The sequence below is a fragment of the Hippocampus bargibanti genome, linkage group LG02 (assembly GCF_051943395.1).
Source record: "Hippocampus bargibanti isolate YZ-2025 linkage group LG02, ASM5194339v1, whole genome shotgun sequence".
Taxonomy (NCBI): domain Eukaryota; kingdom Metazoa; phylum Chordata; class Actinopteri; order Syngnathiformes; family Syngnathidae; genus Hippocampus; species Hippocampus bargibanti.
In genome coordinates, this window is record NC_142735.1 from 3,024,699 (window position 1) to 3,051,502 (window position 26,804).

Genomic DNA, 26,804 nt, shown 5'->3' on the forward strand with positions numbered 1-26,804 from the left:
GTGGCAATGGAGAGGCAATGTAAGAATAAAAATACCGAGTCGTAAAAAAGGGAGCTGTAAAGTGAACTGACGTCTACCAAAGGAACAGGCAAACACTGTGCAGATTCGAACTCGCGTCTATTGTCATACGAAACCACTCCTGACTCAAATGTCAACTTTTAATTCAACGTCAACATTTTTATTTTGAAGTGCCAGTATATTTTAGATGTCCCTGAATGCGTCTTAATGCTTTGTCATCTTTAACCGAGAAACTTTCTCCTTATCACCTTGCTCAACGGTCGTTGCGTGGTATTTTGCGCAGTAACCGTGCGTAAAAACCGACGTAAAATTTAACCTAGAATTGTGCGTAATAAGCGCGCGGGCGTCAGATTATTTGTACTTCGTGGCTTCCCTTCGGACGCGCGCACGTACCGAGGAGCTCCGCAGTCGTTGCGTCACACCAGAAGGAGGATTCATAACGGTCCCCAAAGAGCGAGACAGCCTGCTCTGTTTCTACCCCCAAAAAAAGAACTCCGTTTATTCGAACAGGTAATGTCTCTTTTTTATCGATTACCCCCCCCCCCCCCACTTGAATGAATACTTCTGACGAAACGTGGTGTCTGCTAATTCGTTTCTGTGTCAACCTTTCAGGATACATTCTTTGAAAAAAAGGAACTAATCTGTCGTTCTCGGAGGTAATGTAGAAGTTTTAGAACTCTTTGATTGGAGCAATTTTGTGGGTGCATGGAAGGGCGTGTCTATGTGTGTAAAGCAGAGGCCCAGATCTCGCTATTTTTGGAAAGACAGGATCATGTTTTATACAAACAGCCCTGCAATGAAAACTTTGGATGCCGGCCCAACCACTGTTAATTTTATCAGTACTATATGATTACAATCGACGAGTATTTGCAAATGAAAATGAAAATCCTTTTTTGTGTTAAGGGGTTGAGATGACATTATCTTTATTCGTCTCACATTGGAGAAATTTCCAATTTACAGCAGTACAATTATGAAAGACAGTGACAAAAATAAGTAGGAGAGAGATTAATATTGAATTAAATATTTAGTTTTAAGGAGGGGGTAGAGACCGAGATTAGTATTGAATTAAAAATACAGTATTTCATTTAAGAGAAGGGGATGGGAAGACTTACATAACTAGATAGACAGATAGGTTGACAGCTAGCTCGATCGATAGGTTGGCAGCTAGCTAGCTAGATAGGTAGACAGACAGATTATCAGTTATTAAACGGATCATGTTTTATAGGCTGCATTATACAGTATTCAGTATAGGGCAAAAGAAGAGATGTTGTCACTGTGCACACAATGACTCTCTGTATGCTAACAGTAGCAATAACAGGTAATGACACATGTAACTGCATTGCTTTCGTCTCATTTTCTCTTTGAAGGCCCCAAACTATTGACCCGTACACCGTGCAGATAGACGCAGACGACCAAATTTAAAGATGGTAAGTGGACCTTTGTCTCACATTGAGTCATTTTCCTACCGCATGCCACCATTAACCTTCCTTGGTAAAGATTGTGTGCAGAAAGAAAACATTATTAGCAATTGTATTCATTCTAACCAATATCCAGTGTGTACGTACTTCCTCTCATGCACAGTATGTAATGAACTCGTTAGAAACAGCTCTGCAACATACAATGTTGAACATAACCAATACCTACTGTATCTGAGGTCATTATAATGGAGCATTTACTTATACAGTGAGACCTCAACTTACGAACTTAATTGGTTCCCAGACAGAGTGTGTAAGGCAAAAAGTGTGTATCTCAAAAAAAAAATTCCCATAGGAAACCATTAAAATGGGAACAGTCCGTTCCCGGGTTTCCATAAAATATACTTTTCAACTGAATAAGCCTTAAAACTACACACAACATACCTTATTCTATGTACAATAAATGTGCTATTGTATTGTAATGAAAGAAATACACTACATTGTATCATAAAGTCACTTTATTTAAATTTGTGATGGTCGTTGATGGCTTGATGGAATGGCGTTGGAGGTCGAAGGTCAAAGGGAATTGCATGAGGACTGTAAAGAAATAAACTGTGCTGTAAAATAGAGTTTTATTTACCTTTTTGATGGTCGTTGATGGCTTATGGAAGGAGAGTCACCTTCTATAAGGACTGTTGGTAACTTAACCTCTGGTGCTGTTCGGTCGTGTGCTTCCGCCGAAGATCACTCCTCCAGCCGTGGTGGGTGTGTATGATGAAAATAGTGCTTATTATAAGGTTTAATTTTCATAAATTTGACGTTTGTAAGACTGTAAGTTAAGGTGTTTGTAAGTTGGGGTCTCACTGTACTGTATTTTCCAGTGTATAAGGCGCACCGGAGTATAAGGCGCACCTCCAATAAATGGTGTATTTTCATTTTTTTTCTATATATAATGCGCACTGAACTATAAGACACATCTTCAATGAATGAAAAAAGTTTTCCAAATACAGTGTAACATATAAAATATCTGAATGTTTTCCAAATATAAGGCACACCACATTATATGGCGCTACAGTAGAGGCTGGGGTTACGCACGACTTCTTCTTCAAGACCTGTTGTAGCTCAATATTACTTCACATATAAGGCGCAATCAAGGCTTTTGGTTGAAAATACGGTAGTTCATCAGAGAGGACACGAATCAAGTGTGTGTGTTAGTGTGCGTTCGTCAAACATTATTATCCACTTTCTTCCATGTAAGGTTCACTGTGAGGATTTAGTTAAAGGCTGCAATGGGGGCCTGTTTGGTGGCTCAGCTGCTATGATAGTGAAGCTTTCCAGCTGTGGGAGGAGGGGTAGGATTGTGATTGGTTGTTAATGTGAAGTGGAAAGAGCCTTTTGGCTCACTCCCCTAAAACAGAATTGATCTGTGTAGAAGCTACTGCATTGAACGCTCTATTTTCCTGCACCTTACAATGACTTTGAATATTTCTTCACAATTTCAATGGGTCCAAATCAGAGATATGAGTGACAACTTTTATTGTTCTCAATGTGGACTTCTTGATGAACATTATTCACTACATTTAAAAAAAAAAAGACCCGCACATAGAAGGCTGCTGCGTGTAATTTGATTCCTTGCTGAACACCCACTGTACCACCCCTTCGTCCTTGCACCAGCCACACACATAGTTGCAAACATACATGTGTGCGCACACACATTCAAATTCTTTCTGTGAACGGGCGTTAAACAGCTGCAAGTGGTCACCTGCTTTAGATCATGTACAGTAACACATTATTCCTGAAGATTTCAAATACTGATTTGGTCATATTAAAGGACAACCGACGCCTTCGGACAAGTTGTGTCCATAATTTGTAAAATCACTTCAAATGACTTCTACTGAGCATATTGTACAAAGATTCCACCACATTTTTTTGGATATTTTGTTTGGTCTGAAAACATCGTGTTGATGGCGAAATTAGAAGGAAAACACATAAATAACGCAATGGTTAATTGTTGTGTGTTGCACCAAGACTACTATTTGATACGAGCTGACGCAAATTCCCAGCAGACAAATCAGCCCATTTCCAACGGAGCTTGGGCGCCATCTTGTGCATTTTCTGGGACGCTACATTTCAGTCCAGATGCCTCAAAATGACACGGAATTACTTCTTTAATGGATTGCAAACATTTATGCTTTCCTCTTCAGAACTACAGTAAAGTCTCGTTATATCGATATTCAAGGGAGTCCGAAAAAAATATCGATATAACCGGGACTATCGATATATCCGACCCTGTTTGCATGTAATTTTCTCAGTGCGTGCATAGAAATAGTATCGATATAACCGGGACTATCGATATATCCGATATCGATATAACGAGACTTTACTGTATTTGAATCATATTCCTAACTGGATGAGTAACAAGAAAGCATCTTCTCCGAATCTGAAGCCATTGTTTTGATTCTCGAGCAAGGCAAGACGTCTTGGCGTGACGTCACAAATAAGGAGGCGGGACCTTCTGAAGCTGGCCATTTCCGGTTTCATTTTGAAGTAGTTTTTGGACACTTTAAGTCATTTTTATTGGTGTTTTTCATTTGACTAAAAATATCAGCCTGCGTGTTTTGGGTATTTTAGATGCTATAAAACATTTTTCTGATGTCAGGAAACAAAAAAAAGCATGTTCTACGGTTACTTTGTGTTTGAGATTCATCGCAATTCATAGCAGTAAAGTTATTCACTTTGATAAAGACCTCTACTTCGGTGTCATATCTGCTTCAGGCTCCAAATTCTAATGCTCACGTGACAGAAAAATTCCGCATGTTGCGACAAAATCAAATTGAATCTGGTGAAAAAGAGCTGCCTGCAACTCATTTGGAATTTCGCTGCTAGACTTCGCAAAGTATAAATGAATGTAATTGTTAGTACGCGTATAGAGTAGGTGTTTAGCATGTTGTCAGTAAAACACTCAGAGTGCATAGAAAAATGGAAGTTTGTGAATTGTCATTGGATTTGATTGGATTCACCGTTATTAGTCTTGCAGTGGAGAAATTTACATTTCACAGCAGCAAAGTTATGAAAGGATGATGAAAGGAAAGAAATAAGTAGAAAAACAAAATACAGGAGCAGCTGGAAAGGCAGCCACTCTCATTGGGTTGCTCAATTTCATTTGAATTGGATACTGTCAGCATTGGGTCCATTACATGAAGCATACCAGCACGTCTTTTTTTCATATAATTTTAATGTGTTTTCAACTAGTGTTTAATTTTTTTAACTGGTTGCTTTTAAATATTTCTGAATCATTTATCTGCCTTTTTATTCTACCATGGTGTCAGAGATGTTCGGTCGGACACTGTGAACAAAGGCTCGAACACAAGAACATTGTCTTTTACTGCCGGCAGGGGACGAAGCCATTCATGACTGACGCCTAACTTCTGTAGCCCTCTGCCAATCTATTTATTGAGAGTATATGCAAATTTATGTGAAACATTAGTAAAACATAGTCTTCTTGATTTGAAAGCCACGCCCCTGGACGTCCCAAGCACCAACAACTATAAAACAATAGAACATAGACATTTTAATGGGTTGTCCTTTCCCTGAACTCGTAGATTTGTAACCTGGTTAATGACTTCTTAATGCAAAGGGGTTTAACAAGTCCTAAATTAGTCCAAGGCCAGATCTCCTACATGAAGATAACAGCTTAACAGGCTGTGTCTTTTCACCTCAAAATGACCCCAGATTTTCTGTGCTTCCATTGTGGGCCTTGTGTTTGGTGGCATGAAACTTTTAAACATGACAACTTCTATTCTCTCTATTCTCTATCATATGGACAGGTAAATAATTAAATGAACAACACGCTAGTGTAATGTAATGAGATCAGTTCTATGTTGTGTGTGAAATAAAGAGCCTATTTATCTTCAGGTGTTCAGAGGCACGATAACAGATGCTTCCAATTTTAATCCCAATGGCGATGCTGAGGCGCTCTACAATGCAATGAAAGGCATGGGTGAGTGATTGAAAAGTGCACGTGTGTTATTATTCAGCACTTTCCACAGTCTCTTAATTCCTATGTGCACCACCTGCTTCATAGGTAGTGACAAAGACGCCATCTTGGATCTGATCACCTCACGCAGCAACGCTCAGAGACAGGAAATAATTGCAGCGTACAAATGTACCTATGGGAAGGTACATCAAATTATCTATACTCTACTCAGAAAACGTGATACATTCCACACTTGATGTTAAATTCCCACATGAATTTGAAATAAACAATCACCTTTCCAGATGAACTGAACTCATTCACTGCCATTCATGAATTTATTTGGGAATTTAAAATATGTTCAGGTTTTGTTTTTTCTTACTTGGGCCCCGATAAAGCGCTTGCCCAGACATCTGACTATGTTTTCCCTTCCACAAGCAGGCATCATTTTCCTTTTTTCCATGTTAGCGCTTTGTTCCAGCTTCGGTTGTTGTTAAAACGCTATATAAACCAATATGTACATATTGTATTGCATTCTATTTTGGACAGCTGCCCTCATTTCAAGCTCATATAACTCGAGACCCATACAATTTAGGAATTAACTTTTTTTTCTGATGAAAGAAGAGAGTCTAAAGTTTCTTACACTGCATTTAATGTTTATGTCATCCTAAAGCTTAATGTTCTGTGGGTCCTGGAATTTCAATGACAATGACAAAAACCCTGGCACAGTGGACACATTTTTGCACATTGTCTGGCAGTGGATGAGTGAAATTGATGTTTTTTTTTCTAATCGATCCGTGTTCCTCCAACAAGAAACTGTCTTATTCATCGTGATGCTCTCATTTATTTCAACATGATGAGCCTAAGATAGCACTTATTGTGACACACAGCTTTGTCCTTGGCAGCCATTTTAGTTTTTAGTCTTTTTAAACCTTTGGACAAAAAAGTCCTTTTTTCAACAGGCCAACACTCAAAAATGTTTTAGTCTATTCATCCATTCATTCTCAATATTCTAGCTGTAATAGGGCGAGAAGCACACCGCACACAGCTTTTAGTCTCGTTTTTATACTTTGTAAAAAAAAAAAAAAAAAAACACAACAAAAAAGTATTCATCTTTTAACAAATGAATATGGTCATGTTTTTAAAGCTCAATATACAACTTTGTTTACACATGACCACGTTAAAAGATGACAACATGACATGTTCCTGACCAGTACTTTCTGAACAATGCTATAATACTGTATATTTGTATTTTTGTTTCTTTTCGAAGAACAGCAACAAGGTCTAAGATGTCATATTTCCCTTTTCGGCATCACTCAAACATTATTCAGTGTTACACCCGAACAGTTAACACACACATACAGTAAAGTCTCGTTATATCGATATCGGTTATATCGATAGTACTGCTTATTACGATACTATTTCTATGAACGCAAGGAGAAAATTTACATGCCGCAGGATCGGATATATCGATAGTCCGGTTATATTGATATTTTTTCCGACTCCCGAGAATATCGATATAACGAGACTTTACTGTAGTTTAATAAATTTATTTTTAGTGCAGCAAAACTAACTTTAGCCTGATGCTAGCTGGCCGCCTAAAACGTACAAAAACTTGGGTTTAGTCAGAAATTGACAGGTCAATTTACCTGTAAGGATTATGCTCTATTTTAAGATCATCTTGAATTTTCATTGTAAAGCCGAACAACATCTTTCAAATTTGTTGTGAATACTGCTTTTTTTTATTTTATTTTTTTACAAAATATCATGTTTAAGTGAAAATTTATTTTGCAGGACCTTATTGAGAACCTGAAACATGAGCTGACGGGTAAATTTGAGCGTCTCATTGTGAGTCTGATGAGAACACCACCATACCATGATGCCAAAGAAATAAAAGATGCACTCAAGGTAAGCCATTGAGCCCATCTCTTATGTCAGGTAAGGTGAGTTTTAGATATTTAAAAAAAGTTTTTGACACTGTCAATAGGGAGCGGGAACAAACGAGCGGAGCTTGATTGAAATTCTGGCATCAAGGAACAACAAACAAATACATGACATGATAGAAGCCTACAAGGATGGTAAGACATTTCTTGACCATTATCACTACACAGCATTAATAGTAAAATACAATACAGTGAGACCTCAACTTACGAACTTAATTGGTTCCCAGACAGAGTGTGTAAGACGAAAAGTGTGTATCTCAAAAAAAAAATCCCATAGGAAACCATTAAAATGGGAATAATCCGTTCCCGGGTTTCCATAAAATATACTTTTCAACTAAATAAGCCTAAAAAATTACACACAACATACCTTATTCTATGTATAATAAATGTGCTATTGTATTGCAATGAAAGAAATACACTGCATTTTATCATAAAGTCACTTTATTTAAATATGTGATGGTCATTTATGGCTTGATGGAATGGCGTTGGAGGTCAAAAGGAATTGCTGTTTGGAAAGAGAGGCGCATTACATGACGAACGTAATTAAAGAAATAAACTGTGCTGTGCGATGGTCGTTGATGGCTTATGGAAGGAGAGTCACCTTCTATAAGGACTGTTGGTAACTTAACCTCTGGTGCTGTTCGGTCGTGTGCTTCCGCCGAAGATCACTCCGCCAGCCGTGGTGGGTGTGTATTATGAAAATAGTGCTTATTATAAGGTTTAATTTTCATAAATTTGACGTTTGTAAGACGAAACGTTTGTAAGTTGTTTGTAAGTTGAGGTCTCACTGTACATATTGATTTATATAGCGCTTTAACAACAGTGTCATTTAAAAAAAAAATCTGAAGTCTGTCTCCTTTTTTAGCTTATGGTAGAAACATGGAGGACGATGTCGTTGGCGACACTTCAGGTCACTTTAAGAAGATGCTGGTTGTTTTACTTCAGGTCAGTTATCTGAGTGATTGAGGTGGCTAAAAGCAAGCAAGCTGTTTAACTCTATCACATAACACACTTGATGACCAGGAGAAGCATCACTGTGACTTCTTGATCACCTTGTTGTCCTGGTTTCAGGGGACCAGAGATGAATCGGGAGTTGTGAATGCAGATCTGGTGGAGCAAGATGCACAGGTGAGACTGTGAACTACTACTCTCGTCTATTGTTATTCAGAATCAGAATCATCTTTTTTTGCCTAGTATGTAGAACGCACAAGGAATTTGTCAAATGCAAAACACAAATAAAAATGACTTAAAGTGTCCAAAATCTGCAAAAAAAATTGAGCTGCGAATTGGGCATTTTCAGAAAGTCCCGCCCCCAGTTCGTGACGTCACGCCAAGGCGTCTTGCATTGCTTGTGAATCAAAACAATGGCTTCAGATTAGAGAATATGCTTTCTTGTTACACATCCAGTTATGAATATGATTCAAATAGTTCTGAAGAGGAAAGCATACATGTTTGCAATCGATTAAAGAATTTATTTGTGCCATTTTGAGGCAACATTGGGGGAAAATCTCTCACCCAAAAAAAGAGGCACAAAATGGCGACCTCCTGTGGCCACATCCGTGTCCACAGGCTGATAAATTCCTTATATGGCGCTTGGACGCCCTCTTCTGGCCTTCTGCCGGCTTTTGGGTGCAAAACGAGGTCCCCAGACCAAAAAAGTCCATCAAAATACATTGACGTGATGGAAGGACCGCTACAATGCGTCTTTTTTACGGTAAAGGGCGGTCCTTTAGTGACGTCACGTACGGACTCGTCACCAACTCAAAAACAAGACTTCCTGAATATTCAGCGCGAGTCTTAAAACGTAAAATATAGCTATATGCCGTGTAATGTTATTAAAATACGCTCAGTAGAAGTCATTTGAAGCCATTTTACAAATTATGGACACAACTTGTCCGGAGACGTCGGTTGTCCGTTAAATATCTGCTGGATTTGGTGCGCATGAATCGATAACGCCTTCCTCAGGGGAGTCGCTCGAAAAGGTGGTAGGCAGGGTGCGAAGGGTCCTGCAGGATTTTCCATGCCCTTGTCTTGGTTCTTGCAGTGTAGAAGTCCTCAAGAGTGGATAGGGGCCAATTATTTTTTTCCCCCGCCGTCCTAACTGTCTGTTGAAGTCGGATTTTGTCCATATTTGAACCAAACCGTAACATAGGATTGATTCTATGACTGCCGTGTAGAAATTTAGCACCTCCAGTGGCAGGCCATGGTTTTTCAGCAACCTCAGGGAGTACATCCTCTGTTGAGCCTTTCTCAGGATGGAGTTAGTGTTGACCTCCCACTTAATGCCGGATCAACTGCCCCTATAGTTGAACACTATTCCTGTTTATGACCAATAAAATAATGTGCTTTCAATCCCATTGACAGTGGACATTTATATGCACTTGACCTTTACACCTTGCACATATGTACCTCTATTTATGACCGTATTGTAGTGAAGTCTCACTGTAATCCAGCCTGCGTTTGAACCTTTTATCTCAACCAAAGGACCTTCATGCTGCTGGCGAACAGCAACGGGGGACAGACGAGGCCAAATTCATCATGATCCTGGGAAACCGCAGTGTGACCCACCTCCGCATGGGTGAGTGCACGGCAAGGACCTTGAAAATAGGATCGCATGTGACACGCAATCAAAATTCATGCTTAAGAACCAAAGCAACGCTTTACGTCTGTGTAAGCTCTCAGTCGTATAGGAGTGGTTCATCGATGAAAGCAATGCTTTCATATGCTGTACAATTTGGGTATTTCTCACTGTCTCATTATTCAACACTGTAAATAATACTCATCATCATCATTTTACATTTCATTTATAAGCACCTTGTAAATATTCCTGTATCATAATTATAGTTTACCACATACCAACATGCAGCAATCTCATTACTTTGGTTGTTTTCATATTTTACATGCTCCTATATATGTTTCCAGATCATTTCTGTGACTTTTTATTTTCCTGCATGGGATGAATGCAGTATCCATGTATTTTTAGTATTTTGCTTGAATATAAATAACAAATTGATAGCGAAATGCTGAAGAGTGTCAAATCAATGAAGAACACCCGTGTCAATGTTTCTGCCAAACTTCACCTTTTGTACCTTCACAATTTTGTACATTTTTGTCTTTGTAGTTTTTGACGCATATGAGAAGATTGCAGAAAAATCCATCGAGCAAAGCATCAAAAGCGAAATGTCTGGCGACTTTGAGAGACTGATGCTCGCTGTTGGTAAGGTGCCATTCGACTGTGGTTGGTGTAAAAGAAAGTAATCTGTGACAGCCTAAAATGTCAAAAAAGAAAAGCAAATGAAATGTGAAAGAAAAATAGGCCCATGTTTTTCTTTGTATCTGTTTTTTGGCATTGTTCTCTTTTTTTGTGACAAGACGTGAACTAAGTACTTTGCAAGAATTCTGTGACTGTTTTGTTGGAAGCAACTAAAAAGTAGTGCACAAGTACAGTGTCATAATACACCTTACATATCATACATTTCTGAATACAGTAAAGTCTCGTTATATCGATATCGGATATATCGATAGTCCCGGTTATATCGATACTATTTCTATGCACGCACGGAGAAAATTACATGCAAACAGGGTCGGATATATCGATAGTCCCGGTTATATCGATATTTTTTCGGACTCCCTTGAATATCGATATAACGAAACTTTACTGTAATTACTTTTAATTATTACTATATCACAGTGGCGGGCCGTGCATGTCACTCCTAGGCCTTCAGTAGTGCTACGTCTGAATCAATTAGGTGCGAGTGTGGTGTGATATTACTATAAGTCCACTAGAGGGTGCCGTTGCCCTGGAAATAACTTGATTGACTTGATGAAAGTTAAGAAATACTGTCATTAAACTGTTCGAATTTTTACTCTGAAGGTGTGGATTCATGATAACATAAAATTGCAGTAGTATTTGCTATTTTTGGTAGCTTTGGAGCTGTCCAACCTTTCTTAATGATGTCCATCTATTCATAAAAAGACAGTCTTGAAAATGGCTTTAACACTATATCTGCAACCAAATCAATTTCTTCTCCTCCTTCAGCCATTGTGGGTTGACAAAACCTCTATTAAATCGACATAATAAATTTGCTTATGCAGCTCGCTACATATACATTGTGCTAGCTCTGGCCAGTATGCGCTTATCACTAGCGGCTATTGATACTATGATTGGCTAATGACCAATCATGTGACTAGCCAATCATAATTTGCGAAAACTCAGACGTTTCCAGCGCCTTCCGGCAGGCCTTGGGTTGCAAACTTGATCTCCGATTGGTTAAAGCACAGGTGTCAAAGTCAAGGCCCGCGGGCCAAATCCGGCCCACCACATTATTTTTTTCGGCCCGCGAAAGCAAATCAAACTTGTTAAATTCATGGTGATTGCTAAAATCTGAGCTAAAATTTCACATTTTTGGATGTCAACCACAACAAAAGTCATTATTCTTGACTTCAGATTTGAAAATGAGTTATTCATTAATTTGCTGTGTGCTCTATATGTCATATTTGAAGGGATTTAAACATTCTAATGGGTTCCCCAAATTCATAACGGCCCTCGAGAGGAAACCATAACTACAATGTGGCCCGCGGAAAAAAATGACTTTGACACCCCTGGGTTAAAGCAACAGTTTCATCAACATTGATTTTTATGCTGCTGGGCCTGCAGAACTGATTATGAAAGCGTCTAGGCTGAAATGTGATTGGTGACATGCTTAAATAAGAAAACACACATCTGAAAGCAGCACAACAGGGTAAAAGCAATTGAAGGAAGCTGAAAGACAATTTGGAATGATTTAATAAGAATTAATGGGCAAAATATAATTCACATTAGTCTGTGATTCAGATATTTTTAGGCCAGCAGAGAAGGCCCACCACTGCTCTGTCACATAGAATAGTGCATTCAGGAAGTGAACATTATTTCTCTATCTCTTCCAGTCCAATGCATACGCAGTGTTCCAATGTACTTTGCTAAACGCCTTTACAAGTCAATGAAAGTAAGTCTAAATGGCTGATGAGTCCCATTAAAACTCAGGATGTTGTCACTTGATAATCAACCTGTGATTTTTTTTTTTTCCCAGGGTCTCGGCACAGATGACAAAACGTTGATCAGGATCATGATTTGTCGCGCTGAAACCGACATGTTGGATATTCGCGAGTGTTTTAGGCTCGGATATGAAAAGTCACTTTACAACATGATCAAGGTACTGGTAAAGCAAAAGAGACGATCTTTGAATGTGTACGTCATTGATATGATTAATATGTGCTTGTTACAAACAGGACGACACATCAGGCGATTACAAGAATACTCTGTTGAATCTATGTGGGGGTGATGATGAGTAAGTTGTCCTTTTGAATTACAGTCGCACCCTGAAGACCATTTTCAAAGTAGGAGGATAAGAATAAAAACAAGCTCTACAGTAATCCCTTGATACTTCGCGCTTCGGTTATCGCAGTCGTTGATGCATCGCAGATTTTTTTTCAAACCTAAAAAAAGGGTTTGTGTAAGCTCTCAGTCATACAGGAGCGGTCCATCGATGAAAAGGTTTCTTCAGCCGTCATCTGTACTTCTTTGAAGGTGTCGGACGTTTCGCTCCTCATTCGAGAAGCTTCGTCAGCGAAATAAAATTTGCTGGTAGCTCTGGCCCTATATATATATATATATATATATATATATATATATATATATATATATATATATATATATATATATATATATATATATATATATATATATATATATATATATATATATATATATATATATATATATATATATATACGTAACACGACAGCAGGTCACAGAAAGCAGCATACAGCATTCATTAGATTTACTGTTGATATTTTTTATATTTATTCACCCATTTTGAGGCATTACTGTGCTGTAAATGCACAAAACTGACCATTAGTTCAGTCACCAAAAACATCAGTTTCATTTGGCCACACCTGACAATGGGTCGACTATTTACTCATTCACTGCCATTCATGAATTTATTCGGGAATTGAAAATATGGCGTCGAGCACCATTCCCAAATTTGTTCGTTTTGGTTTTTTTATGCTTGGGTGCCGATAAAGCGCTGGCCATGGCCTCTGGCAATGTTTTTTTATCCACAAGTAGGGATCATTTCCCTTTTTTTCCATGTTAGCACCTTGTTCCAGCTTCAGCTGTTGTTAAAGTGCGATATAAACCAATATGTATGTATTGCATTGTATTTTGGACAGCTGTCCTCATTTCAAGCTCAGATAACCCCAGACCCATATAATTTAGGAAATAACTAGTTCTTTCTGGTGAAAGAAGAGAATCTAAGGTTTCTAACACTGCATTGAATGTTTATGTAGTCCTAAAACTCAATATTCTGTGGGTTCTGGAATTCAAGTGACAATGACAAAAACCCTGGCACTGGAGTGGACACATTTTTTTCACATCATCTGGCAGTGAATGAGTTAATGTCAACAAAATGGACATCACTTTGCTTCCTGTACATTAATCGTCTTGCCTTTGTATACATTCATGTGATGCCGCGCTGTTAGTTGGCCTGTACACGTATGTTATTGCATTAGAGTTTTGTACTATACTACAAACATTTACTGTGCTTCTTTATGTATGGTCTGGACTGTGTTCCACTAAATTTGGCCTGATACATATTTTTTTGTACTCATACACGTATATATTTACCGGTACATGTAGTGTTCGCTACATCGCGGTTTTTCATATATCACCTATGGTCCCGGTCAGCATTCACCGCAATAAACGAGGGATTACTGTATTTCTTTGAATTAGAGTCTCGAGTGAGGTTCCATAACAACGCTGTGTTCAGCATGTTATATTGTGTCAATCTGATCATTGCAGTCTAGCTGGAGAATTCTTCCCCGAAGCAGCTCAAATAGCCTATAAGATGTGGGAAATAAGTTCCATGACCAAACTCAAGGTTTGCTCCCTTTGAGAGACAACTACAGTTGTTATTGTATGGCTTGCTTTGGCTGCAAAACGCAACTCTTGCTGTGATCTTCTTACTGCGAGAAAAACTAATCTTGTTAATGCCTTGGGACTTAACTACCGTATTTTTCCAGTGTATAAGGTGCACCGCAGTATAAGGCGCACCCCCAATGAATGGTGTATTTTAAACTCTTTCCATATATAAGGCGCATCGGACTAAAAGAAAAAACATTTTCCAAATACAGTAAAGTCTCGTTATATCGCTATTCAAGGGAGTCCGAAAAAATATCGATATAACCGGGACTATCGATATATCCGACCCTGTTTGCATGTAATTTTCTCCGTGCGTGCATAGAAATAGTATCGATATAACCGGGACTATCGATATATCCGACCCTGTTTGCATGTAATTTTCTCCGTGCGTGCATAGAAATAGTATCGATATAACCGGGACTATCAATATATCCGATATCGATATAACGAGACTTTACTGTATAATATGTACACATACCTGTCAAATGGCCATATTTTGCAGTATTTTGGATGATTTTTGCACATTTTTAGATGTGTACGGCATACAAGAAAGATTATACGGGAAACGCAAACATTGTTAAAGATAATCTCAAGATATTTTTGATTCTGTTTTTTTCATTAAATATTTCAAATAATGATAATTATAACAAATATCGCTACTTGTAAAAAGCAAAGTCAACCATCGAGAAAACGAGTCCGTGCGCAAAGTCTTGAGAAGAAACAAAAGTTCAGAGAACAGATGTTCTGGTTAAAGGACAACCGACGCCTCCGTACAAGTTGTGTCCATAATTTGAAAAATCACTTCAAATGACTTCTACGAAGCATATTTTACAGAGATTCCACGGCATATAGCTATAGTTTAGGTTTTAAGACTCGCGTTGAATATTCAGGAAGTCTTGTTTTTGAGTTGGTGATGATACCTACCGTGACGTCACGGTAGGTATCGTCACTGACCGAGAAAAGCGACACACAATGCATTTTGGGTACTTTGTTTGGTCTGAAAACTTCGTGTTGATCCGTGTTGATGGTGAAAATAGAAGGAAAGCACATGAATAACGCAATGGTGAATTGTTGTGTGTTGCACCAAGACTACTATTTGATACTAGCTGACAAAAATTCCCAGCAGACAAATCAGCCCATTTCCAACGGAGCTTGGGCGCCATCTTGTGCATTTTCTGGGATGCTACATTGCAGTCCCGATGGCTCGAATTGATCAGAAGGACTTCTTTAATCGATTGCAAACATTTATGCTTTCCTCTTCAGAAGTATTTGAATCATATTCATAACTGGATGAGTAACAAGAAAGTATCTTCTCCGAATCTGAAGCCATTTTTTGATTCTCTAGCAAGGCAAGACGTCTTGGCATGACGTCACGAACAAGGGGGCGGGACCTTCTGAAACTCGCCATCCCAAGGTCATTTTGAAGTCGTTTTGGGACACTTTAAGTCATTTTTATTGGCGTTTTTCATTTAACTAAAAATATCAGCCTGCGTGTTTTGGGTATTTTAGATGCTATAAAACGTTTTTCTGATGTCAGTTAGGAAACAAAAAAAAATGGTGTCGGTTGTCCTTTAAGTGGAATTTTATTTTGAAATCTGCTAAATTAAACATTTTAATGCTTTTTTTCTCACCGTAATATCATTCATATTTTTTTATAAACATTATACATCGTAACAACACAAATTCAAATTATTTGCTCTACAACAAATAACATACTTGATTATTGCTAGAAATATGTTTTAATTTGCTAGAAGTATTCATGTTTACATGTGAAATTTTGTTCATTAAATTGCGCAATGAAATATGACACGCATGTTTTTTTTCTTAGTAAATAAGGACAAATTGAGCCATTAGTAAGGTCACGGTGTCTCGCAGGTTGTCAGGTATGTATACATATATAAAGGTTTTCCAAATATAAGACACACCACATTATAAAGCGCTACAGTAGAGGCTGGGGTTACTCACGACTTCTACTACAGAGGGGAAATGGAGTCGATGGCTGCTGACAGTAGTTGTGAGACCTGTTGTGGCTCAATATTTACTTCACATATAACGCGCACCTGCGTATAAGGCTCCGGGTCATCTTTTGATGAAAATAACGGCTTTTGAGTGTGCCTTATACACCGGAAAATAGGGTAATTGCAATTATGCTTTCCTGCTTTGCTTTACTATCAAATCAAATGTCAGACAAAGATTCCGCATTTGGTTTGACATGAACAAAATGGCTTTTCATGGTCTCCTACCTCGAACCTCAAAGTCCTGTTTTCCAAGTAATGTTCCAGAATATGAAATCTACTCACCAAATAGCATGCGACCAGAGATTTGTATGTGTGGTTGCCTTTGTAACACTTCTTTAGCCAAATAAAGAATGAACCTTTTCTCTCTCGCAAACTCATGATGTACACCCGAATCTAATTTGTGCATTTTTACAATTCCTCTACCAGCTGAGGCCAACAGTTGTCCCCTCAACCAACTTCGACCCCGCTGCCGATGCACAGGCTTTAAGAAAAGCCATGAAGGGATTTGGTTTGTAACTTTGTTTTTATTGTTTTAACATTTATAAAATCTAAAATCACTATCATGATTGTCAATTTGTCATGTACTACAGGAACGGATGAAGATGCAATTATTGACATCGTTGCACGCAGAAGCAATGCACAAAGGCAAGAAATCAGGCAGACTTTCAAGTCACTACTGGGGAGGGTAAGATGACTTATTGACATGGGATGTTTTTGTCTGTTTCTGAATATAAACCATCAAAAAATATGATTTGGTTGCAGGATCTTATGAAGGATCTTAAATCTGAACTGTCAAAGAACTTGGAAAGACTGATCATTGGTCTCATGTTGACCCCAGCTGAGTTTGATGCCAAAATGATGAGGAAAGCCATAGAGGTAATGTCGACATTGATTCTGGACAAATTCTTTATCATTCTAATGCATGCAAGAATCTATTGTAAGTTGTTTTATGAGTAATGACCCCAAACATGAATGGCAACTGGATGTGAGACAAGACTGAGTTTGTAAAAACATACTTTTGTAGCATACCAAAGGCAGAAACACAACTATCGTAGCTGATGATGTGCAAAAAATGTGTCCACTCCAGTGCCAGGGTTGTTGTCATTTTCACTCAAATTGCAGGCACCACAGAATAATAATAATAATAATAATAATAAGAATAATAATAATAATAATAAGCGCCTTTCAAAACTCTCAAGGATGCTTTAAAGTCACAGGTTAAGTTTTTCTGCAGATGCGCAGCGGAGCCAGACGCGCCAGCGTTCACTAAACCCGGAAGTAACACAGACAACGAACTCAAATATAAAATGGTCATATCTGACTGCGTTTACAATAAATTTACATGAAGTCACAATACAAACAAACAAGGGAGGGAGTACATTAAAACCTCGTTGTGTAGCAGGGTGGTATTCAATCGAAAAATTCAGAAAAAAATTGACGTTTATAAGAAGTTTTATTTTGTCCGGAGGTTCCTGAACGCACCGGCAAGTCAGCGGATATTCGAATAAATAAATACTACATTAAAACGGTTGAAGGAATAAACTCATTTTAGTGCATGAGGATTTTGAAAGGCGCTTATAAATTAAATGTATAATTATGTAAAATAGTCATTATACTTTTTGGAATAAAAATATTAACATTAAAAAAACTATTTTATAGTGCTGCTTTCTGTCGGAAAAAAATATTGGACAGAATACAGTAAAGTCTCGTTATATCGATATCGGATATATCGATAGTCCGGTTATATCGATACTATTTCTATGCACGCACGGAGAAAATTACATGCAAACAGGGTCGGATATATCGATAGTCCCGGTTATATCGATATTTTTTCGGACTCCCTTGAATATCGATATAACGAGACTTTACTGTCATTAGTTTCAGGACGACATAAACATTCAATGCAGTGTTAGAAACCTTAGACTCTCTTCATTCAAGAGAAAAAAAGAGTTAATTTCTAAGTTATATGGGTCTGGAGTTAGAGGAGCTTGAAATGAGGGGCCGCTGTACAATTTTTTTTTCTATGCTTTTCTGTGATTGTAAAGTGTCCTTGAGAGCTTTGAAAGGCGCTTGAAAATAAAATGTATTATTATTATTATTATTATTATTATTATTATTATTATTATCCCCTCGTGGGAGGGGAAAATATTTCCGGAGGTCCCACCACCGCTTTATTGGCTATGTGACAAAACAAAGTAAAAAAAAAAGCACAACAAAAAAAGGAACACTCTTGAAGAGTACTTGCTGCAGAAAAAAAAATGGCATGTAGGTACAAAAATCAAAATCCACATGTACTGGAAGCAATGCAGCTAAAGATAAATATAGATTATTGGTTTCATTGTTATAACTTCATGAAAGAAATGTTATAATTTAAAATTGTACTGAGTGAGTTTAGAACATTTGAGACGCCCTTTAGTAACTCTGTCAGACCACAGAGAGTACCATACATATACACCAGGGGGCGACATAACGCCATAACCCAGGGGTGTCAAAGTCATTTCTTGCTGTGGGCCTCATTATAGTTAAGGTTTCTTCTTGAGGGCCGTTATGAATTTGGGCATGCCATTAGAATGTTTAAATCCCTTCAAATATTACATATAGAGCACACAGCAAATTAATGAATAACTCGTTTTCAAATCTGAAATCAAGAATAATGACTGTTATTGTGGTTTAAATCCAAAAATATGACATTTTGGTCAGGATCTTAGCAAGTATCATGGAATTTCACAAGTTTGATTTGCTTTCGCGGGCCGAAAAAAATGATGTGGCGGGCCGGATTTGGCCCCCGGGCCTTGACTTTGACACCTGTGCCATAACCGGATTAATTTCTGCTTCTTCTCAGTTCTGCCCAAGTTTGCCATTATTGAGGACACTGTACCACGTTACTAGAGTGCATGGAGTGACCCGTCACAGTTAAACCTAGTTACCAGACGTCACTCCAGCTTAGTGTTGACGTGAAACTCAGTGTGCCCTACCCTTGTCCTACCTGACAAGACATGTTGTCCATTGTGAGTGTTTCTGTGTTTTTCCACAGGGCGCTGGAACAGATGAACATGCGTTGATTGAGATCCTGGTCACCAGAAGCAATGAGGAAATACAAGCCATGAACGCAGCCTATCAGGAAGGTGAGTTTGGTGGCAGCAATGGTGACCTACATTGTTGTTTTAGGATCATTTCAGATATCTATCATATCCTGTATAGCACAGGTGTCAAAGTCAAGGCCCGCGGGCCAAATCCGGCCCGCCACATATTTTTTTTCGGCCCGCGAAAGCAAATCAAACTTGTTAAATTCCATGATGATTGCTAAAATCTGAGCCAAAATTTCATATTTTTGGATGTCAACCACAATAAAAGTCATTATTCTTGACTTCAGATTTGAAAATGAGTTATTCATTAGTTTGCTGTGTGCTCTATGTGTAATATTTGAAGGGATTTAAACATTCTAATGGGTTCCCCAAATTCATAACGGCCCTCGAGAGGAAACCGTAACTATAATGTGGCCCGCGGCAAAAAAATGACTTTGACACCCCTGCTGTATAGTATGCTAAATTTTCACATGAACTTCAACAGCCTACAAGCAGTCTTTAGAGGCAGCGATTGAGTCTGACACATCAGGTCACTTCTGCCGTATCCTCGTTTCTCTGGTGCAGGTAATGTTTAGTTCATCTCCCTTTGTCTTATTATTTGTTTGTGGTTATGCTTTGCATTACATGTGTACGGAAATGACAGAATGTGATGGAAACAATATTTGAAATTGCAGGAAAATTGAAATTCATTCATTAATATTGGTTATTCCAGCCATCTATTTTCAATATAGCACTGTTTAGGAAATGTTGGATTGTGCGTACGCTGCAGCCTGTCCCATCTGAATTTTGTACGGTACAAACTGCAACCGAAAATGCATGTTTTTTGAATGTGAGGGGAAGCTATGCAAATTCCGCACAGAAAGGCCAGAACCGAAATCGACAAATAGATGCTTATCATTACCCAACCATGCTAATAATGGTTATCCCCTTTTTTAAAACCAGGATAAACATATTTCACAATATCAAAAAGCCCAAGGAAATCACTGTCATCAATTCGGAAATATGCAAATTAGGGCCACAAGTCGGAATGGAAACACAATCCACTTTATATATACGCCTTATACACCGTATTTTCCGGTGTATAATGCTCACCCCCATTGAGTGGTGTATTTTCACACTTTCTATGTACATGCCGCACCGGGGTATAAGGCACACCTTGAATGAATGAAAATGGTTTTCCAAATATAATATATAAATATCTAAACATTTTCCAAATATAAAGCAGGGGGGACAAAGTCGGTGGCTGCTGACACTTGTTGCGAGACCTGTTATGGTTCAATATTACTTCACATATAAGGCACACCTGCGTATAAGGCTCAGGGTAATCTTTTAAAGAAAATCAAGACTTTTGGGTGCACCTTATACACAGGAAAATAGGGTGTGCGTATACAGTATCTAGTTATTTAGCTAACTATCTATAATAATACATGATATTTTAAGTGCCTTTCAAAGCTCTCAAGGCCACTTTACAGTCACAGACAAGCATAGGTACTATAATAAATAACATACAACAACAAAATAGAATATAACAAATAAAATACAATTAGAAATAGAAACAAGAGAGAACAGATACACAGAAAATGCAATTTTAAATAGGTGGGTTTTGAGATGGGATTTGAAGGTGGGAAGAGAATCCATGTTACGAATGTTGGGAGGAAGTGAGTTTCGGGGCAGAGTAGCTGAAAGCTCTGTCCCCCATCGTGCGGAGACGGGCAGGAGGGGCGGCACACAGAGGTGGAGGGAGGAAGAGAATCTGAGGGAATGAGAGGGAATAGACATTTGAAGAAGGTCAGATAGGTATGGGGGGGGGGCAAGGTTATGGATTGCTTTAAATGTGGATCTATCTATCTATCTGTCTATCTATCTATCTATCTATCTATCTATCTATCTATCTATTTATCTATCTATCTATGAGAGTTGAGGGTGTCTTCCCAGTGGAATGGATACCATAGTTCTTGAACATCATACCACATACTGAAGTAGATTTTTTTTCAAAGTTCAAATATAAAGACATCCAATAGGAATAATAGGTCAGCCATCTTCAATGAAAGGAACATTGCGATGAAATGGTGACATGGCAAATCTCTTTGTCTTGCAAAACAATTCCTTTCACCTTTCTCAGGGCGCAAGAGAAGATGGCCCCGCAGATTTTGAAAGAGCTAATACAGATGCCCAGGTGAGTAAACATTTTACATAAAATGGATCTCGGAAGGTGGAAAAACGTGACATCTGTGATTTCCAGCTGACGCTCTGCTTTTCATCAACAGGAACTTGCTGATGCATGTAATGCTGATTCTGATGATAGGGTGATGAAGTTCCTGAGTATTTTGTGCACCAGGAGCTTTGCTCATCTGAGGAAAGGTAAACTGCCCCTGTCATGTTAAAATTGACAGTGTCCTCTCTGTAATATACTGTATGTCGTTAGTGTTCGACAAGTGCAAATTAGCTAAAAGGTGATCTTTACCTCTGCTACTCTCTTCAGTTTTCCAGGAGTTTGTCCGCTTCTCCAATAAGGACATTGAACAGATCATCAAGAAGGAAATGTCAGGAGATGTGAAAAATGCCTTTTATGCCATAGGTAATATATAACATTTAAATGGATTGCAACAAATTATTAAATACTTTATAGCGACACCCCTGGTTTAGAACTTCACCTCAACTTGCTCTCTTTTCTTTGCAGTCCGCAGTGTCAAAAACCAGCCTTCTTATTTTGCCGACCGCTTGTACAAAGCCATGAAGGTATACAGAGTGCATTGATTATGACAACATCTCATGCTCTTGAAGGCAAAAGAATATGCAAAAATATGTGTGGTGCAAATTGTTTGGGACATATTTAATAGGCAAGAATATTCAAGCATCAGACCACTGTCACGATAGAAAGTCAAATGGGACAATATACACTTATGGGGTCACCCTCCCTGCTTCAGACTCGGTATTGCAGTCCATTCCATTTGGTTAATGGTCCCGATTCCAAATTCCTTTGCACTATACTCAAAGCATGACTGTTTCTGGCTTTTTGTTGTGTGGGAAAAAGACTTCCCAAAGATGGAAATAATAATAATAATAATACTTAATAATAATAATAATAATCATCATCATCATCATCATCATAATAATAATAATAATAATAATAATACATTTCATTTCTAAGCACATTTCAAAACTCTCAAGGACACTTTACAGTCACAGGATAATTTTTTTTTCTGCGGGTGAGCAGCGGCAGCCACACGCGCCAGCGTTCACTCAACCCGGAAGTAACAAAGTAGATAGATAAATAGATAAAAACTAGATAAATACATAAATAAATACATGGATAGATACATATATAAATAAATAGCTAAATTAATAAATCAGTGAATAGATAGTAATACAAATGCATAAATAAATGGATAGATGAATAAATGGATCGATACATCGATAAATACATATATAAATAAATTGATTAATAGATAAACAAAGAAATAAATGGATAGATGAATCAGTAAATACATAGATAAATAAATAGATGACTAGATAAACAAATAGAAAATGGATAGCTATGTAAATACATGGATGGATACATATATAAATAAATAGGTGAATAAATAAATAAATGGATAGATACATAAATAAATTGGTGATTAAATAAACGGATATAAATCAATAAATACATAGATAAATGAATGAATAAATAAATTGATAAATAGCGGGCAAAAAGATTAGCACGTTGCTATGACGACCACTCATAGTGTTTTGATAGAGAATAGACAGAATAGAAGTTGTTATCATATTTAAAAGTTTCATGCTGCTGTATGCTTAGTTGGACGAACACAAGGCCCATAATGGAAGCACAGAAACTCTGGGGTCAATCTGAGGTGGACAGACACAGCCTGTTAAACTGTCATTCTCGGGTAAGAAATCTAGCCTTGGGCGGAATGTAGGACTTGGTAAACCCCTGCACAGGAAGAGCTTTTTAGCAGGTTACAAATCAATCAGTTTATGGAAAAACAACCCATTAAAATTGCTACGTTCTGTTGGTTTATGGATGTCGGTGATCGTACCATGGGACTTCCAGGGGCGTGGTATTCAAATCAAGAAGGCTGTGTTGTACTAATGTATCACTTAAAATTGCATATACTGTACTCTCAACAAATAGGGGGCTGCAAGGTCGAGCGTCGAAGTGGCTTCATGAAAACTAACCCCCCTGCCGGCAGTAAAATGCAATCTTCCTGTGTTCCAGCCTATGTTTAAAGTGTCCGAGCGAAAATCTGGGACATCTTCATTGAGGGAGCAATCATAGGTTTCACCCAAATGTACTTTAGTGTCATTCCATTGAAATCAGGACACTGTATAAAACGTAAAAGATAGGATATTGAATATTTAAATTTGAATGTAATACTTCCAAATTAAAAATTCCAAAAAAGCAGGGAAAGTAAATAGAAAAGGATAGCAAACTTGAGGAAGACTTTGAAAAAAAATATGAATACAGTGATACCTCAGCCTACGAACTTAATTGGTTCCCATAAAGTGTGTGTAAGGCGAAAAGTTCGTCTGCCAAACATTTATTTCCCATAAGAAACCATTAAAATGAGAATAATCTGTTCCCAGGTCCCCATAAAATATAATTTTGTACTAAATAAGACTTAAAACTACACAAAATATACCTTATTTTATGTATAGTAAATGTGCTATTGTATTGTAATTAAAGAAATAAAATGTACTGTATAATAAAGTCATTTTATTTACCTTTGTGATGGTCGTTGATGAAGTTGCCTCTTGATGATATCCGAGTGAAGTTGTCCTTGCTTTCTCAGCGATAATACCCTCACTCACAATGTCCCCTGCTAGCTGCTTTTCATTAATCCAAATCAACATATTTGTTTCAACCTCTTCTATTGCCTGAGACCGTTGCTTAGACAACACAGAAACATCCTTAGCCACACGTAGCAATGGTCGACTTAGCGTATTGGTACTGGGACGCTCAGTCACACAAACGCATACCCGGTTGGTGTTTTTTGATGATCTCCTTCTGCTGCTCGACCGTAATTTTCTTTTGTGCCCTCTTCGGTTTAACACTAGCCTGTGGTGGGGTCTTTTTCGGCCCCATAATAGCAAAAGTACTCCACTCGATAACAAACCACGTCTGCACTCAAAGGGGGTGGGGAAAACTAGTCCGCCAGGCACTGTGGCGCTGTTCGACCGTGTGGTTTAGTGTTCATCCGCCGAAAACTAGTCCGCCAGACACCGTGGCGCTGCGTGGTTTAGTTCGTCCGCCGAAAATTAGTTTGTATTCTTGCGAATTTAATGTTCGTGAAGCGAAAAGTTCGGGAACTAAAGTTGACGTATAACAACATGGAAAAAAACATCTAGTTGATTTAGGTCTTATTTCTCCCTTCTTGCCTCTATTACTCCCTGGTGCTTTCTACTATCTTTGTGACTGCTTTATTTCCTATATAGGAAATTATATACAGTATGTGTATCTGTACATAGCTGATTTGAATCAAATTTGACGTCTGTTCTGTTGTAATTGTTTCTCTGCAGGGTCTCGGCACGGACGACAGAGCGTTGATCCGCATCATGGTGTCCCGTAGCGAGGTCGACCTTTTCAACATCCGTAAAGAGTTCAAAGAAACGCAAGACACATCGTTGCATGAATTCATCAAGGTAGAGACAATGATCGTAAGTCTGCATGATGTCCACTAACATGCCTGCTTGGTTTTTACGTTTCTCTTTCTTTTGTTTTGTTGCATTGTGTTGTTATGTTGTCTTAATGCTAAGTCCATGGAGCCACGGTAACCAATAGGTTCCTTGTGGTGGACTGTCGGTCTGTGGCTTCTGCACAGCTGTTTAGGAATTTCCCTTGGGTGCTCAACTTCCTTTCTGTAGCTATTGCATGATTGGCTGCGGGTCTACAGACAGGAAGTACCCAGTTACATATGTATTATGACTTCTTACCCCGTAACATATCTATTATAGGTTCCACATGAAATGACTGTTAATAAACGCATCATTTCCAGTGATGAATGCACTTTCAGATTCCGCGACGTATATACAGTAAAGTCTCGTTATATCGATATTCAAGGGAGTCCGAAAAAATATCGATATAACAGGGACTATCGATATATCCGACCCTGTTTGCGTGTAATTTTCTCCGTGCGTGCATAGAAATAGTATCGATATAACCGGGACTATCGATATATCCGATATCGATATAACGAGACTTTACTGTATATACTTTGCTATAAAACGTTTTTCTGATGTCAGTTAGGTAACAAAAAAATGGTGTCGGTTGTCCTTTAATGTCGCAATTAGTTTTTAAGCATAAACAGTAAAAAACGTTATTCACCATGGAAGGGGAACATTTTCAAGTCTTTCAAGTCTCCATACAAATTGCGTTCAAATCAATATTTTTTACCCTTTTTGTAACAGTTTTGAACTGTTGTTTTTTAAAAATGGCTTGTTTTTAAATTTTGCATGGTGTTTCAGATGAAATGCTTTGACCATGACTAACATGATTTTTTTTTTGAAAATACTCAACAAGAATTTAGATTTATAATTAAAAATAAGTATCTGTATGTCTATTGTGTACTCAGGGTGACTCATCAGGAGATTACCGCAAAACCCTGCTGGTGCTCTGCGGAGGGGAGGATTGAAGATCTCCATATCCTCTCAAAGTGAAAATGTAGTGGTCAATACCAGTTGTCAGCACACAAAATATTTGCTGCTCGTCTGCCACAATTAACTTTATGTCGTCATATTTTCAAGATCCTTTATCAGGACATTAATTTTTTTTTATCACAAAGCCAAGCCAATTTGAAGGCAAATCATACATTTTCCCATAATAAAATGCCATTGAAAGCATCACTGCGATTATCCAAAACTAAATAAAAGTCATTCACATGTGCTGTCTTTCATGATTCATATACCCAAACGTATACGACAAATGTTTTCAGATCTCCCTGTATGTGTATTCTATTTTCACCACTTCCTATGTGAACAAAAACAAAGCATTCAAAATTTGCAACTTCGCAGTCAGTTCATTAAAAAGAACAACCGACGTCCCCGGACAAGTTGTGTCCATAATTTGTAAAATGGCTTCAAATGACTTCGACTGAGCGTATTTTACAAAGATTCCACCGAAAAAAAAAAATATATATATATATATATATATATATATATATATATATATATATATATATATATATATATATATATATATATATATATATATATATATATATATATATATATATATATATATATATATATACAGTAACGTCTCGTTATATCGATATTCAAGGGAGTCTGAAAAAATATCGATATAACCGGGACTATCGATATATCCGACCCTGTTTGCATGTAATTTTCTCCGTGCGTGCATAGAAATAGTATCGATATAACCGGGATTATCGAT

The 26,804-nt window shown here is 37.9% G+C and overlaps 1 protein-coding gene across 2 annotated transcripts; it reads left to right on the forward strand.

Annotated features, from left to right (window-relative positions):
• Window positions 1-329: 329 nt before the first annotated feature.
• On the forward strand, window positions 330-26,293 carry anxa6 (annexin A6). 2 transcript variants are annotated; one of them, XM_089020625.1, is made up of 26 exons: window positions 330-528; window positions 631-674; window positions 1,386-1,445; window positions 5,349-5,433; window positions 5,518-5,612; window positions 7,201-7,314; window positions 7,394-7,484; window positions 8,215-8,294; window positions 8,421-8,477; window positions 9,834-9,927; window positions 10,471-10,566; window positions 12,276-12,334; window positions 12,419-12,541; window positions 12,618-12,676; window positions 14,188-14,266; window positions 16,752-16,833; window positions 16,916-17,010; window positions 17,088-17,201; window positions 19,360-19,450; window positions 19,896-19,975; window positions 21,534-21,587; window positions 21,679-21,772; window positions 21,894-21,989; window positions 22,092-22,150; window positions 24,932-25,069; window positions 25,984-26,293. In XM_089020625.1, the coding sequence occupies exons 3-26, from the start codon at window positions 1,443-1,445 to the stop codon at window positions 26,041-26,043; spliced, it is 1,998 nt and encodes a 665-aa protein (XP_088876751.1). In that variant the 5' UTR covers window positions 330-528; window positions 631-674; window positions 1,386-1,442; the 3' UTR covers window positions 26,044-26,293. The 2 variants fall into 2 exon arrangements, with proteins under 2 accessions (XP_088876751.1, XP_088876759.1); XM_089020633.1 differs by having other exon boundaries at window positions 364-528; window positions 24,932-25,054.
• The last annotated feature ends 511 nt before the right edge of the window (window positions 26,294-26,804 follow it).